Below are 16,101 nucleotides of genomic sequence, written 5' to 3' on the forward strand. Positions count from 1 at the left end.
ATCATAATTACCTGCTTTGCCTTTCTGTCTAGGATCTTAGCTGATTCTATTTAATTGTACTTCTCAACCTCATTATATTTTACAGTTTTGCTCAATCTCTAGAAAGTCCATCTATTTTCTACTATTCATACTTCTTAACTGTCTTTTCCTATCTCCTTATGGCATATTTCTTTTGCTGTGTTTTAACTAAATCTCTTACAGATTGAGCAAGCTTACATAGCTAGGCATTAATTCAAAGAACTAAATGATTAGACTTTTAAGTTGATTAGGTCCAGGTAACCTACAAGAAAACATCTTGTCAGCTAAAGAATAGGAATTTGTATCAAATTAAATCAATACCGTTTAAATAAATTTTTATTATTAAATATTTTAATAAGTGTAAATAATAGGTGTATGTATGATGTCTATGACAGATGCATAGTGTAGAAAAATAATCTTTTTGAATGAATATAATTTCCTATATACTTAAAGTAGTTTTGATTCTTTTCATTGATGAAGTAGTTGTATAATTAGGACCAGGCAGAGTAGGCACTCATTAAGTGTTTAATGAAGGGAAAAAAGACATTCTAAAAGCTTAATGAAATTTTTGTCAGCCCTTGTAGAATTTTTTTTTAGTTATATAACTGACAAAGAAAAAAATTTAGTTAATTATTTGCAAGAACTTACAGAGGAAATTTTTAAATAATCATGTCTGAGTTTGTTAGTCATACCAGAATGCATTCATTAAGGAATCTAATGCTTTGTCACTTGCAAAATGAAGAGGAAATGTTAAAATATTGACACTATTTTCTCTGATTATTTTAGGCATTATTTTAGTGCATGACTTAACAAATAAGAAGTCATCCCAAAACTTGTACCGTTGGTCATTGGAAGCTCTAAATAGGGATTTGGTGCCAACTGGAGTCTTGGTAACAAATGGGTAAGTCCAAATTACTTCACAATTGGTTTGAAATGCTATAGCAGTCACAAGAATGTACCTTCCAAAATAACCGTTTTGTAAGATGTTTGATTTGCAAATATTTTCTCCCAGTCTGTAGTTTGTCTTTTCATTCTCTTAGCAGTATCTGTCACAAAACAGTAATTTTTCATTTTGATGAAGTCTGGTTTCTCTGTTTTTTTCCTTTATGTATTGTGTTTTGAGAATCATGTATAACAACTGTTTGCCTAATCTGTGTTTCTTTTAGAAGTTTTATAGTTTTTGGTTTCCTTCTAGATCTGTGATTCACTTTGAATTAGTTATAACGTTGTGAGGGTTTAGTTGAGGATGACTTTTGTATCTGAGTGTCTCGTTCCAAATTATTTGTTTTTCTGAATTCTTATCTTCTCCAAAATGGTAGATAAATACAGTAGTCTGAAAGATGCAAGGTTTTTTGTTTTTACCAAAGTGGTATTGTACGTATAATACGAAAACCTGGTTATCTGTCTCTTTTGATGTTAAGGTGTTATCAGCCTTATCCATTCATGATAAAATTCCTGATTTGTTTTTTACCTAATGATTTAAAAAGAAAAAAAGGATTTCATTACCAAATTTCAAATTGGATATAAGATTTAATGAAAGAAAATGAGCGAAAAGGAAAGCTAAAAAAAGAAATGAGAGAACAGATTGTGTGTGTATATATTTATATATATATTTCATGTAACATATATGTTATGTTACATATATACAATAAACATATGTGTGTTAACTTGCAATGGATTATGAAAGACTGCAAGTGACAGAAATATATGTGTCAAAGATGATGTTTGTTAAAATACATACAAAAATTTGTATGTAAGCCAAAGTTAGAGTATGGGGCAGAAAAGTCCTAAAGGAAGACACTTTCAAAGCTTTATTCTTGGGACTTCCCTGTCAGTCTAGTAGCTAAGACACCACACTCCCAATGCAGGGAACCCAAGGTTCAATCCCTGGTCAGGGAACTAGATCCCACATGCCTCAAATAAGAATTCGCACACTGCAACTAAGACTTGGTACAACCCAATAAATAAACATGCACTTTTTTTTTAAAGAACTTTATTCTCTAATAAAGCAATTTTCAGTTTTGGACCATGTCTCTTAAGTCAGCATTGATGTTGGTAAGAAGAAACAAAAGCCTTGAACTCAAACTGTTATTGGTTTTGATGCAGTAATTAGAATGATAATATTTTTATGAAATGGGAGGTAAAATAGTTCAAAACAATTGTGCTCCAAGGCTGAACAGTAATTGAGGCTCTGTAAGGTTATCGTGAAGGGCAAAATGATTTGGTAATTTTGCACACACATACACACAAGATTTAGATTATTTAAAGAGAAAGAAAAGTAATACCAAAAGAAGGAAAAAGCTGTCCTCACCTGGTTTGTATTGGTTGGGTTATGCAATATTGATTTACTAACATAAGGTGTTGCAACCAGATTTTGCTGACTGTTATAAACTGAGCTTATAATATGTCAGAAATCCAAATCTGTTTTATTTTTCATACGTGAGTAGAATTTATATTAACTGAATAATATTGAGCTCTATGTTCCTTTCAGTAATAGAGTGACCCAAGGCCACCGACCCCAAGTGATTCTTACTGCCTGTCCTGTGACTCCATGGCTCTCATGTCAGGACAGACAACTATTTGTTGCTTAATTCTTTACTTTTACTATTCATTTCACATTTAAGCTGTTTCCTGTTTCTTTCCCTTTCCATTGGTTGAATCCATCTTTCCCCGGGATAGCATCAGCTATGGTTGATTTATTCTGGCCTCAGCATTCCTATTTCTTATTTTCCTGATATGATCTATTTTTCTTTGCTATTCACAGATAGAAATAAGTATGGTGGATGTAAAGTTTATGTGTACTCCAGAAGGTACCCAGAAGCTTGGCATTCCCCTCTGCCAAAAGGCTTGACTGTGTGCTAGGTTCCTGGATTTTCTGTCCACTGAGGCTTGAATCCACTCTGTATATCTCCTCAGAAAAATTCCTCAGCTATTAGCCTTAGAAGACAGAGAAGACTTTTTAGAAGGCAGTCAACCTATTTTCATATACCTGGTGGGCTCTCAGTTTATTCAAGTAGTCCTTAAAGACCCAGGGACAAATTTTGAGTAGTTGAATTAATAGTTGGAACTTGAAGGATGGTGAAGACTGATTGAAAAATGAAGAGGCATGTGTAAGAAATTGGGAGAAAAGTAGGTTTTCAGGTGATGGGTGAGCAAGAGTTAGTGAAGTATATGTAAAATAGTATAAGCTAGTTACATTTAAATATTACACATCTACATCAGAAAATATAAATTCTGTTCACCTCTTCATTATTATTTATCACAGGGATTATGACCGGGAACAGTTTGCTGATAACCAAATCCCACTGTTGGTCATAGGGACTAAACTGGATCAGATTCATGAAAACAAGCGTCATGAAGTTTTAACTAGGACTGCTTTCCTGGCTGAGGATTTCAATGCAGAAGAGATCAATTTGGTGTGTATTTTCACTAATGCATGCTTGTTTTATTATCAGGAAAAGGCAAAATCAAAGACTTCACAAATTACATACTCAGAGAAGAAGCTTTATATTTGAATCAGGCGTTTGGGTTTTAGTCCAAACAGTAGTGAAGACTGGAGCCATACAGATTATGAGATGGGCACAGCCTCCTTGTGTGCTGATCTGTTGCAATGTTCAGACTTTGTTCTAATGTAAGTCACAGGCTTTTTCTTGAAAATATCTTAAAAAATCACACCAAAATCAAAATAATTAAGAAGACAAAGCGTGGTCACTGATACTGTGCGTTGTTTATTCTTGCTTTAGAAAAGCCTCTTAGCTTCTTAAACTAGAGAGTTTACCTTAAAGGGAAACAGACATATAAATGAGAAAATTGCAAACTGTAAACTAGGAGTGCTTCATAACCATTAGTTTATGTATATTTATATATATACCATTGAGCCCCTTCTTGAGATATTTAGCTCAATTAAAACTAGACTTTAAAAAGGCTAGGAAAGTTCTCATATAAGCCAGTTAGTGTTGCTGAGGGAATGATCCTGGCCAGCAGTTTCAGTCATGGTTTATATGTCATTGTTCACAAGTAGGATTTCTACAACATATCAGTGTACTGGTATTTCAGCCATGGTGGTGCTGGTTTTATACAACTAAGGGCTCACGTTTATTAAGCACTTATTAGTGCCAAGCACACTGTTTTAGTACTTTATGTACATTGTCTCACATGCATCGTCGTCACATCAATCCTAGAAGATAGGTACTATAAATACCTCCATTTTTAAAATGAAGACTAGAAGCAGAGAGGAGTAGCTAAACCAAGGTTACCCAGGTGGAACCAGGTGCTCTAACTCCAGAGCCTGTGCTCTACAATTAAACCTATTTTCCACTTAATTATCCTTCAACTAACATTTAGAATCTTGGATCTGAAAGAATTGTTAGAAATCATCTAGATCACCAAGTACCCAAACCTAACTTCATATTCATATTACCAACAGTATTTGAAAAAATTTTTGAAAAAGTGCCATACAACTGGAGCTTTTTATTCATAACGTGTGACAGAAGGACCTGGATTCTGTAATTTTAACAAACGACTCAGGTTATTCTGAGCCCTTTTCTGTGATTCAACATTGGTGAACGCTGCTAGGTTCAACCCCACCTCTACCCCCGTAACTGAGTAGCTTCTGCCTGACATTCCGCTGTTGTTGTTTTTTTATAATCTGCTTTGCAGTGGAGGTGCCTTTTTTTCCTCAGCTGCCAGCATTATGTCCCAGGTAGTGAGGACTGGACCATCATAGTCCAGAGAATTCCTATTACATAGAATATATAATGTCCTTCTTGAAGAAGCACTGAGGTTACTTTTTTTGAATATGGTTTCCAAAGGGAAATTTGCCATTGAATATGCTTAATTTGTTCCAACAATTACTTTTAATGTATTTTAGAATGTCTCTGTTTCTGTACCTGTGAGTTTCTATGACAATCACCTAGCTATGTGCTTTTCCTATTTTACGTGCAAAGGCAGGGCCATCTTTAATTGTTAACAAGATGTAAAGGTACTCAAACAGTGGTACTTCGGCACACGTGGCCTCCACAGTGTTCACATACAATGTACTTAAAGCCTTCGATCAGCATACTCTTTCAAGAGCACAGAAGAAACAAGAGGGTCTTGAGGATGCAGAGAAGAAAAAAATGAGGAGGAAAATTTGATAAGCTTTTCAAAAAAGATAGTAGTCAAAAAGACTCAGCAAGTATATATAAAGTCTCAAGTAAAAACTGATTTAACAGTATTAATGCTAACATCTTCGGTTCCTATATGAATTTACTTAACATTATTAAACAGTAAGAATTAACATAATTGTATACCTCAAAGATAGAATCAAAGCTATCTTGTGTTTGGGGGAGAAAAGGCAAATTGTTTAAATTATAAACAGGCAGGCAATTACTTACTGTTTTAAATCCTGCTAGGCTTCAGAGAATCCCAGGGACGGGGGAGCCTGGTTGGCTGCCGTCTATGGGGTTGCACAGAGTTGGACATGACTGAAGCAACTTAGCAGCAGCAGCAGCAGGCTTGTTGTGGGCTTCCCTCATAGCTCAGTCGGAAAAGAATCTGCCTGCAATGCAGGAGACCGAGGTTTGATTCCTGGGTTGGGAAGATCCCCTGGAGAAGGAAATGGCAACCCACTCCAGTATTCTTGCCTGGAGAATCTCATGGACAGAGGAGCCTGGCAGGATACAGTCCATGGTCGCAAGAGTTGGACACGACTTAGCAACTAAATCACCACCAGGCTTATCATGTCTAGCACAAATTTTTCTCTGTTACATGTTTACTTCAAAGTGATCATTCTGAAGCATCTTCCCTAGTTAAGATTTCTTTCTCAAGCTTAGGCAAGGATTTAGAGCTATTAGTTTTCAGGCTTTGACCTCAGTCATGATCAGTAGCAGATAGTTTATAGTTCTTTGAGATCTAAAATTCTTATCCTAAAATTATAGGATTTCTCTAATCTGGTCACCTTGAAATTGTTGAATTAAGTTTTGGAGGGGTTTTGTTTTTGCTTGATATTTGATTTAGTTTTTGTATTTAGTACTTTAGCTCTATGTGGAATCATCTCTGAAGTCTTAACAGTCTGACGATTATGTAATCAATATCCATTTTGTAAAATGTATCTACTTAAGGTTTGTCTTTTATATGCCCCAGCTACTATATAAATGTTCAAACATTATTTCAAATACAACAGATTACACAATATTTCAGTCTATTTAATCTGTATATAGAATTACCTTTTATTATGTTAAGTGCTTTTGTGTCTAAAAATTCAATCTGATGGCATTTTCTTGGGATGAAGAAAGAAGGAAACTAATATTTCAGTACCTGCTATGTGCTGGACATGCAATAAGAAAGTGAAAGAAAGTGAAGTCGCTCAGTTGTGTCCAACTCTTTGTGACCCCATAGACTATAGCCTACCACGCTCCTCTGTCCATGGGATTTTCCAGGCAAGAGTAGTGGAGTGGGTTGCCATTTCCTTCTGCAGAGGATCTTCCTAACCCAGGGGTCAAACCTGGGTCTCCCGCATTGTAGGCAGACGCTTTACCATCTGAGCCACGAGGGAAGTCCTGGACATGCATTATCTCCTTTAATTTTCACAAAAATCCTACAAGATGAGTATTTCACAGATTGGTAAGCTTAACTTTAAAGGTTTTGTAACCTAACCAATGTCACACAATCTAGAGATATTGAGATAGATACTCAGGTTCAGAGCCTGCTGGCTTCTGAGACTTCTGATTTTTCTTTTACTCTACAATCTTTGAAAAGTTATTGTAGTCTCTTTTTTCTTTTGTGGTTTTGGAAAATGTATTTTAGCTTCTAGCCAAAATTTAAAATGTGAGCCTTTAAATGTTGTATATTGGTAAAATAGATGATTGTTATAAAATATATTGGAAAGGAATCATGTGGGTATTTATCAGAATAAATTACAGTCAGAATAAATCTAACAATAATTAGGTCCCAAGGAACACAGATGATTTATAACTGAAAAATTAAATACTGTCCTTGCAAAGAAGCCTGTATCATATCCCCATGGTTGGGTCTTAAGTGGCATTTGAGGTAAAAATCGAAGTAGTCAGTCTATTGAGGTGGCAAGTCAGTATTGACACGTGAAGGCAATTCAACATTGGATTTCCAGAAAAAGGATAGTAAACCATTTAAGGTCTTTACTAATCATTGCAATGTACTATCATTATACTATTTCAGATTATTTTGTCTTTTCAGAGCCCCATTTTCTCCTCTTTTTTTCCTAGTAATATCTGTTGTTTCTTATTTAATTACTATTAAAAATAATAATGATATTTTGAAATAAACTTATTATCTGTTGTTTATTATTATCACAAGTATATCTATTGTTTATTATTATCTTTATGGCCCACCAAGGATGTAGTGCCTTGCATTGAGTGCGTGAGAAACCCCTCGCAACTGTTACTCCTTTACTCCTAATTTTCATGCTTCCTACTTTTCCTAAGAACTTCACAGTACTTAAGTTAGTTGAGTACTAATAGTGAAGTGTTATTTATTTTTGATAGCTCTGTTTCTGCTTTTCAAGGTAAATATAGGTAAGTCACATAAGTAGTATCTTGGTTTTGTTGTTAGTAAGACATTACCAATCCTGTCTTCCTTTATGAAGTTATTTGATGATGAATACATTGGTTCAGTGTCCTCTAAAATCGCCTAAATAACAAAGAGTAAGTGGCCTTATCTTCCTTTAGCACTTTCCTTTTTGCTCTGTGTATCATAATTTGAAAAATTACTTGAGAGTATGATGGCTAATATTTTATTATAGAAATGTGCAAGAGGAATAGTAATGACTAACAAAAAGCTTATGTTTCCTAACGTTTAATTGTGGATCTTACGTTTTATCTCCTAGGATTGCACAAATCCACGGTACTTAGCTGCAGGTTCTTCCAATGCTGTCAAGCTCAGTAGGTTTTTTGATAAGGTAATGGCTTCAATTAAGTTATTTTTAAACTTAATTTATGTACCATGAGAGTTTAAATTCTTTGCAGAATGCTTTGTCTTTTTATTCCTTCATCCTGAACTTCACAGCTTGAATAATACTTGTTTTGGGCTCTCTTATCTGTATAATTGCTCAAGACCTGCTGACGTGTTTATTCTATCACCAGTGTTCTCTAAGTGAAGGATGAAACCTACTAGATTCAAATAGTTTTTTTTTAAGATACCTAATTCCCTCCTTAAAACAATTTATGTTTCCATATTTCCTAGCTCTTTTTGTACTCATGCACTACCCTCAAGCCCCCATAAAATGCACTAAACTGAGGAGATTCTGCTTAAAGTCCTGAGTCATTTTGCTCACCCAGCTACTAATATTCTCCCACATAAATGTTACTATTACTTTTAAGGCTCTGTCATCTTCTTGATTCCCTACTTTTCCCTATCAGAAACCTTTGCATTCCAGTTATTGACTCTTACCAGCATCATCTTATTGTCCTGAACTGGAACGAAAATGTAGAATGATTCAGCATACTGGTAAATTAGAGGACTGTTTGTCTTTCCTTCACAAGGCCATATGTCTGCATTGTGTATAATATTGACCAAGTTAAATTGTTCACCCAGTGTTGACATTGTGCAGTAAAGTGAAATAGGATGTATTCCTGTATTATTATTGAACAAAGATTAATTTCTGTATTATATTTCCTTTTATAAGTAAATCTCCCAAGAAAAAAATTTCCCTCCTCATAGCTCTGTCTTATGAGTCATTTTTCTTTTAGCTATTTAGAGATCTAAATATTTGGCTCTTTTGTCTAATAGGTCAACATAAGATAGGCCCCACAGCCCGTCCCTGTTTAAAATTAGACCACTGGGAAATTTTTGCTTCATTGCATAAACTCCCAACTGGTGTGTGGCAGAAAAGGTACAGGTGTACTGAGATGGTGATCCCCTCAGTTCTCAGAGCAGCCAAGGCCCCTGGGCTGGCTCTACCATTTACCCCATGTCACACACAAATATTAGTATTCTCTAAATGTGCCATGACTGAGAAAAAATGGTAGGAAGCACTGCAAGGAACCAAATTTTCTTTCCACATTGCTTTCACAGTTAAAACATATGAGCTCCTGTTTGGTTTAGATCCATGACCACCTTGGTGACTCAGACAGTAAAGAATCCACCTGCCAATGCGGGAGACCCAGGCCCAATCCCTGGGTTGGGAAGAACCCCCGGAGAAGGGAATGGCTACCCGCTCCAGTATTCTTGCCTAGAGAATTCTGTGGACAAAGGAGCCTGGTGGGCTAGAGTCCATGGAATCAAGAGTCAGACACAACTGAGTGACCAACATATACCATCTGTGTCCCCTAGGAACAACATCTTATATTAATAGATCTGTATCTGACATGGAAAGATCCCACAATATATTGTCTTAAATTTAAATAATTTAATAATTTTATTTTTTACTTAAAAAAATTTTTTTCCTACTTTCTGGCCATACCTCATGGAATGTGGGATCTTAGTTCCCCCACCAGGGATCGAACCCATGCCCCCTGCAGTGGAAGCACAGAGTCTTAACCTCTGAGCCTCCAGGGAAGTCACTTAAATCATTTATTAATTTTAAAATTAAAAAAATAAAATGTGATAAGTTATATCCCAGAGAAACAATGGATTATAGGCCAGTGTGATTCAAGTTGTCAGGCAAAGCTTTACTTAAAAGAAAGATATTAGAGGGAATTTGGTTGGTTTTAAGAGGAGAGCAAGATTTGATAGGAGAATAATAACACAAGTTGAGGGCAGGGAATTATGAGCAAAAGGGAAAAGTAACTCCTCTTTTGGTTTCTTAAATCACAACAAAAGGTAGGTGGATTAAGAGGTTGGCCAGACCTCCAGATTGCAGTGGTTGGCTGAAAGCAAGGGACCTGCATCTTATCTTCCAGAATTCACAGGATTTCTTTTCCAAGAGGGTATCTAATCCTCTTCCACACTCCCTTCACTAATAGTAACTCCTCTCCACTCTACAGTAATAGAAGTTTCCTGTCCTACCCTGGAGAGAAGAAAGAGAATCAGTTCTGTCATAGTTTTTGTGGGGTCAAGTATTTTAGATGTATACTAATCACGAACCAGCTTTTCTGCCTTTGAGGCCAGTGAATGCAACCTTACCCTGAGTCTCTTGTGGCTAAAAGTAACTGAGCCATAGTCTTGAAGATAAAAAGAATCCAGGTGAGATGACTGTCAGGCCAGTGGGAGCAAGCTGGTACAGGCCTGGAAGAAGATACTCTGCTTTATTCAGAAGAAATTCCTAGCTTCATAATTCTAGACTCTAATCTCTTAATCTCCAAATAATCTGTATTCTAATCTGCTGAACTTTTCTTAATCACAACAGCTCTGTGTAAAGAAAATAATACTGCCTCTGTTGACATTGCAGTTTCTCAAGTGTTCATCATGTAGACATGTGGTACTCTTAAATTCATTATATTAAGGTGTATGTTTTGAAGACTTCTTTTCAGTAATAGTGATGGATTTTGCCTTATTTCTCCCACTGACCAAATAAAAACAGTTCTGAAACTGCTGAATTAAGGGTGCAAATTAAGTCTATAAGAAGTTAATTGACCGATTTTGATATTGTGTCATCTGTCACCATTAAGGACCTACAGAATTTACAACTGTGGTTACTGGAGGGATATGGCAGTTGACTATGTTATACAGACAGAGACCTCTTTAAAGAATAGTTGTGCTATTGCAGTAGCAAAAGTGCTTTGCTTTTTTTTTTTTTTTTTAATTGGAGGATATTGCTTTTAGACTCTTGTGTTGGTTTCTGCAATACAGCAGAGTGAATTATCTTATGGATTCGGTCTGGTACCTTTTGGGGCTGACTGCAAGAGAGTTTTGAACCAAATTTGCAGCCAAATTTCCAGATTTACACTGGGAACTGCATGGGATCAAAGGTCATTTTCTCTCGTTATTTAGTCATTTTTGTTTGTTCATTTATTTTTTGACTTATCGTTAACGCTTTTTGGAACTAGAGACAGGCTTTTATAAAAATACTTCCACAGTCCTGATCCCATCAGCACCAGGTTTAACTCAGTGTAGTAGATGTCTGTTGCTACTGAAACGACTCTTGGGTGTACACCTTTTAGTGCCATCAGTGGTCAGTGCACTTACTGCTTTTTCAAGGTATACATGCTAAGCCCTTAATATCTTTGTTTCTAACAGGTCATAGAGAAGAGATACTTTTTAAGAGATGGTAATCAGGTCTGTATCTATCTTTTTTGATAAAATGATTTCTTTAATTTGTGGAAAGGTTTGATTGATCTGAAATTAACTTCCAAATTCCTTTTTGAGGTTTTTTTTTTTTAAGAAGTTGGGGTGACGGGGGAGTACTTTGCAGGCCCAACCAAATGACTTTCTTCTGTCTTCTTAAATACAGAAGAAAAACTCAGATCAACGGAAAATAAGGGTCTTAGAAACAAGAAAAATCCAGAGATAAAGTTACATTATAAAATAATAGGAAACAATTTGCTTGGGACTGCAAAGGTACATATCCATAGTCTATCACAATGCAGATAATGCATATGAAAGTCCAGCAGGTGAATATTGTGAGTTTCACCTTCATCCTGTCTGATTTAGATGACACTATCACCAATTACTCGGCAAATGTTTTTCATTTTAGTAGAATTTATTTTTATTATTTAATCTGCTGTGGTTTTCTGAGTAAAACCTCAAAAAGATATTTCTTTAAAGAACAACAGCATAACATACAGAAACAAAAAATAAGGAAAACATTTTAAAGGCTGTTAGCATTTGAACTCTGCCTGTTTTGAGTCCTAACATGATTATCTTTCTTGCCTACAGATTCCAGGCTTTCCTGATCGAAAAAGGTTTGGGGGAGGAACATTAAAGAGCTTACATTATGACTGAATTACACTCATCCTTTGGAAGAGTGAGCAAGCGGTGGCAGTTTTTCACAGCTTTCTTCTTGCTGTGTCGATTATTAATGTCTCAGCCTTTTAATGAAATCATCTTTAAAATGCCACCTTTCAGACTCACCCTTTAGTGGAAAACTGAAAGGAAGTAACAGCGTGGGAGCTCCAGACTTGGTCCTCATTCTATTTTTCACCTTTCTGTCCCTGTTTATAGATTATATAAAAACCTTGTGGAAATATGAGATGTCAAAATGATGCAGTAAATGAGCAGTGACAGAATGCTGCAGAGAAAATTTACTCTTGCCTAGAACTGGAGGATTTTTATGGGTCTGTAATTTTCCCACACTCATTGCTGAAGGCTTAATTAAGTACTTCAGAAATGTATCTCCATTGTTTTACCTTCTGAGGGGAAAGGTTATGTTAACCAGCCTGAGTTGCCCACCCCAAACAATCTCTGTCATTTTCAAAGAAGCAAAATGGTGTTATTTAATTGTCTCCACCTTCATCACACACACAAGGATGCCTAATAATAGCAATTGTCTCTCTCTCTTCTCCTTTGCAAATGGCTCAGTGGCTGGAAGAGGCAGACTAATAGCTGGAGTTAAATATAAATAGATTAATAATACATAGAGAACAGCAGTACCAGTAAAGAAGAATTCTGCAAGAAATTGACAGCTCACTAAACCCTTCACTCCTTAGGTTCCAGCTCTGCACCCTATTACTGTTTTCTGTTTGAAAATAGGCAGGGTGAACTCTAAGACCTGCACAAGGGCAGGAAGAGGGATTTATACCCTCTTCAGTTTTTATTTTTATTTTTGAAGGAAAAGTCAACTCCTAAAATGTCCCTTAACTACAGTCCATAAACTATGAATATTATTCTTTGTGTTAACAATGCATTTATGGAGAGAAGTAAAAATAAGTTCCATAGCAACACATTTACATGAATTATGGACTAGGATTCTTGGATTTCATAATCTAAAGTTTTTTGGGGTGGTGTGTGTGTGTGTATATGCATAACTGTTCATCGTTACTTTTTTTACCCATCTTTTTTGCTTGTATAATTCCCTTTGCCCCAGTTCTTTATTAATATATAAACCTGTTTTACAGAAACTGTAATTTGCTGCCTTATTCAACAACACCTTTTCACACATATTCTCTTTCTAGCTTTGCTGTAAGACTCCACACTCCTGATTTTGCTCCATATTAAAGTATAATAATAGTAAATACACAGTTTCAGCTTCTCATTTCAAAACTAGGGGAAAAAAACACTAAATTCTCTTTCTGTTCGGTACTCTGGAAGTCAAGGTATGCTGAAAATGGATATCAAAATCACAATGTTAGTGCTTTTAGTAAGACAGTTTTGGGGATTTGAGAAAGGATTTTAAAGCACTTTTCATCAGCTAGAATATTCCCCAGTCTTTTTGCACATCCTCCCCCACAAGAGTTAGCCCTGATTTCTTTTTCAGCGTAGAGGAGAGCTATGTAAATCAGGATCTGCACGTGGAATCGGGCACAAGCGTGTTGTGACAGAGGCTGTGCAGTTAGGAAGTGGAAACCAAGTGCATACACAAAGACCGAGACCAACTGAAGTTCTCTGTGTTCCTTTTTAAAAAAACAAATCAATAGCCCTTTCTTCCTCTTTCTTTCCCTTAATTAAGAAAAAGATCTATTCCAATTTCTGTATTTTCTCCCTTATTGAAAAATAACCCATCCCTTGATGGCCTCAGGACCAACTTTGAAAAATTAACAGTACTCCACTCCATTTCTTCTTGCTCTCAGGCTTGACTCCTGAATTATAGTTTTCTAAGGAAAAATAATTTTTAATAGTCTACAGTAAGTTTGTTGTAGTATTAGTAGCAGCAAAATAAGGTTGTTTGCCAAAATGAATGTTATTAGCCAGAGTTCTTCTAAAAGAATCTTTTGAAGCATAATTTTTGCCAAGACTTCCTGAGACCTGGTCATAAAAATTGCTTTTAGGTAATAAACAAGTGTGAATACCAAATACTTCCTTAGAAGTGTTAATTAAATCTTCAGTTTTCTTGCTTTCTTGATGGAACAAATTGCTAGCAATAGAGAAAGTTTTTTGTTTTCCCCTGTTGTGATTCAGATGTCTAGCCAGTGTTCTTACTCACTGTGGAGGCAACTAGATATGAAAATATTTGTCCACTCATCTGTCCCTCAGGTTGCTTGATTTGCAACCCAGCTAAGGATATGGGTTGGTCTTTCCACTTTAGTGCTCTAAGGAAAGAGCTGCTCCCAAAGGGGTTGATCCATATCAGCTTTATTCAGGTTCTCAGAAGTCCCTGCACTTGAGGCATCTTTGATATAATCCAGGTGCTTTGACACTGCTGTTTTTCTGTCCATTCTGAAAATGGACTTAATAGAACTGATGTGCTGGGCTGGGCCATCAGACTGAGGTAAAGAGCTCCTAACCCGCCTCTATGATCAGAGGTTTTGAATCTTCATTTCAATAGTGTGTGCTTTAGCACCCAGCCCAGGTAGGGCCTTGTATGGATATCTAAATGCTGGTTTAAAGCACAGGTAGCAACTGTTTTAAGAACTTTGAAGGTCTAACAGGATGTCTGCATTGATTTAATACCTATTAAAATTCAAAGGAGGATACCCTTTGGGGGAAGGAGGAGAAGGAAATAAAAAATTCATTTCTCCCTAATCCCAAAACTGAGTTAAATTACTGTGGTAGGAGAGGAAGGGTTGTAGGAAGCCTAGTCCTGGAAGAACCCTGAACCTCACATATTCCCCAGTATGTTGGCCTGATGCAGAATTGGGAATTGGAGCTTGCCGGGGCTGCTCCATAGAGTAAGAAAGAGATCCAACTTTGAGTTACAGTTAGCACCTTCATTTAAGAACTCAAAGCAATGACTTTCAAACTCAAAAATGCATGAAAGGCCTCTGAAGTGTTTATTTAAAATGCAAAGACTCTGAAATTTCTTCTGCTCCCTTCACGCAAGTCTATGTATTGGGTTAGCCAAAAAGTCTCTTTGGTTTTTCCCATAAAGTCTTATGGAAAAAACAGAATGAACTTTTTGGCCAACCCTATTATATGACATAGGCCGGGATTCTGTATTTTTAACAGGCAAACTAGGTGATTTTAATGCAGGTAGTTCAGAATCCAGCCTTTGAAAAAAACAAATTCATATCTAAAAAAGTAAGAAATACATGGATTGTAGACTCTAATGGGACCAGTTTTGCAGAGTTCACCAAAGTTCATGTTTGGGTTCCTGTGCACAATCACCCCGTAATGCACTGAGCTATGCCTCCCTCTCAAGACTATCCACACCGCAGCAATCGTAACCTGATTGTCACATCCTCTATTCACAAAACAGGAGATATTTGTCTTTGATATACTGCTACCCATTTTTATTACTAGCACTTTCTACCCTCTGGGTATATCTATTTCTAATAAAATGCCATGTCATCTTATACATAGCCCCTCTCTTATACCATATTTGTTTTCTCAGCTGGCTAACCACTAAGCTTTACCAAGGTCATCAATAAGTCATGGTGAAGAATGAAACCCCTAAACTTCAACAAAGATCTAAAATCTTGCTCAGTTACATCAAATAGATCAGCTAATCTATCAGTTTCATTTTCTTCTTGGAGACATCAGTTCTGATGTCCTCCGTCCTCTAATTCAGGGGTCCCCAGCCTCTGGGATCTGAGGCCCGATTGTCTGAAGTGGAGCTGATGTAATAATAGAAATAAAGTGCACAATAAATGTAATGCTCTTGGATCATCCCAAAGCCATCCCCCTGCCTCATTCGTGGAAAAACTGTGTCCCACTGGGGACCACTGCTGTAACTGCATTCTGGAGTGACTCTTCTCTAGGCATGCCACTCATCCTTCTCGTTACCCTGTGACAATCCCCAGCTTCCTGGATGCAATGTTTTCCACCTACTTGGTGTGGATCATGGTCTTCCAACTGGGATGTGTGCATGTATCTCTTCCAAAAGGTACAAAGGCACAGATCGTTTAAGGGAATCATTTTCCAGATCATTAATTCCCACATGAATGTTTCTTTATTAACAGTGTTTGTGAAGCAGCTCAATAATGGTTCTTACTTCTCACCTCTACATTCACAATTGCCCTTTTCCCACTGCAGAAAAGGAGCATCTCCCTAGTAGTGCGATAGAAATCCGGCTTATTGCCCCAACAAAAGGGCATTTCTAAATACTAGTTTTATTTAAGGATTTTGCCTGTTCCACTCTTCACAATTACAAAA

General features: G+C 36.5%; 1 protein-coding gene across 4 annotated transcripts in view; it reads left to right on the forward strand.

Annotated features, from left to right (window-relative positions):
• RABL3 (RAB, member of RAS oncogene family like 3) overlaps positions 1 to 13,085 on the forward strand; it is a 46,286-nt gene extending 33,201 nt beyond the window's left edge. For 2 of the 4 annotated variants that reach the window (XM_086404235.1, XM_086404248.1), the window contains 5 exons: positions 805 to 919; positions 3,284 to 3,434; positions 7,862 to 7,933; positions 11,152 to 11,190; positions 11,791 to 13,085. In XM_086404235.1, coding sequence (XP_086260361.1) covers positions 805 to 919; positions 3,284 to 3,434; positions 7,862 to 7,933; positions 11,152 to 11,190; positions 11,791 to 11,856 — 443 coding nt within the window. In that variant the 3' untranslated portion in view covers positions 11,857 to 13,085. Of the gene's footprint in view, positions 1 to 804; positions 920 to 3,283; positions 3,435 to 3,473; positions 3,650 to 7,861; positions 7,934 to 11,151; positions 11,191 to 11,790 lie in introns of all 4 variants that reach the window. The other 2 variants (XR_015164911.1, XR_015164916.1) reach the window with 2 other exon arrangements.
• The last annotated feature ends 3,016 nt before the right edge of the window (positions 13,086 to 16,101 follow it).

Source organism: Bos grunniens, chromosome 1 (assembly GCF_055505025.1).
Source record: "Bos grunniens cultivar Pamir isolate PY7600 chromosome 1, Bosgru_T2T1.0, whole genome shotgun sequence".
Lineage (NCBI taxonomy): Eukaryota > Metazoa > Chordata > Mammalia > Artiodactyla > Bovidae > Bos > Bos grunniens.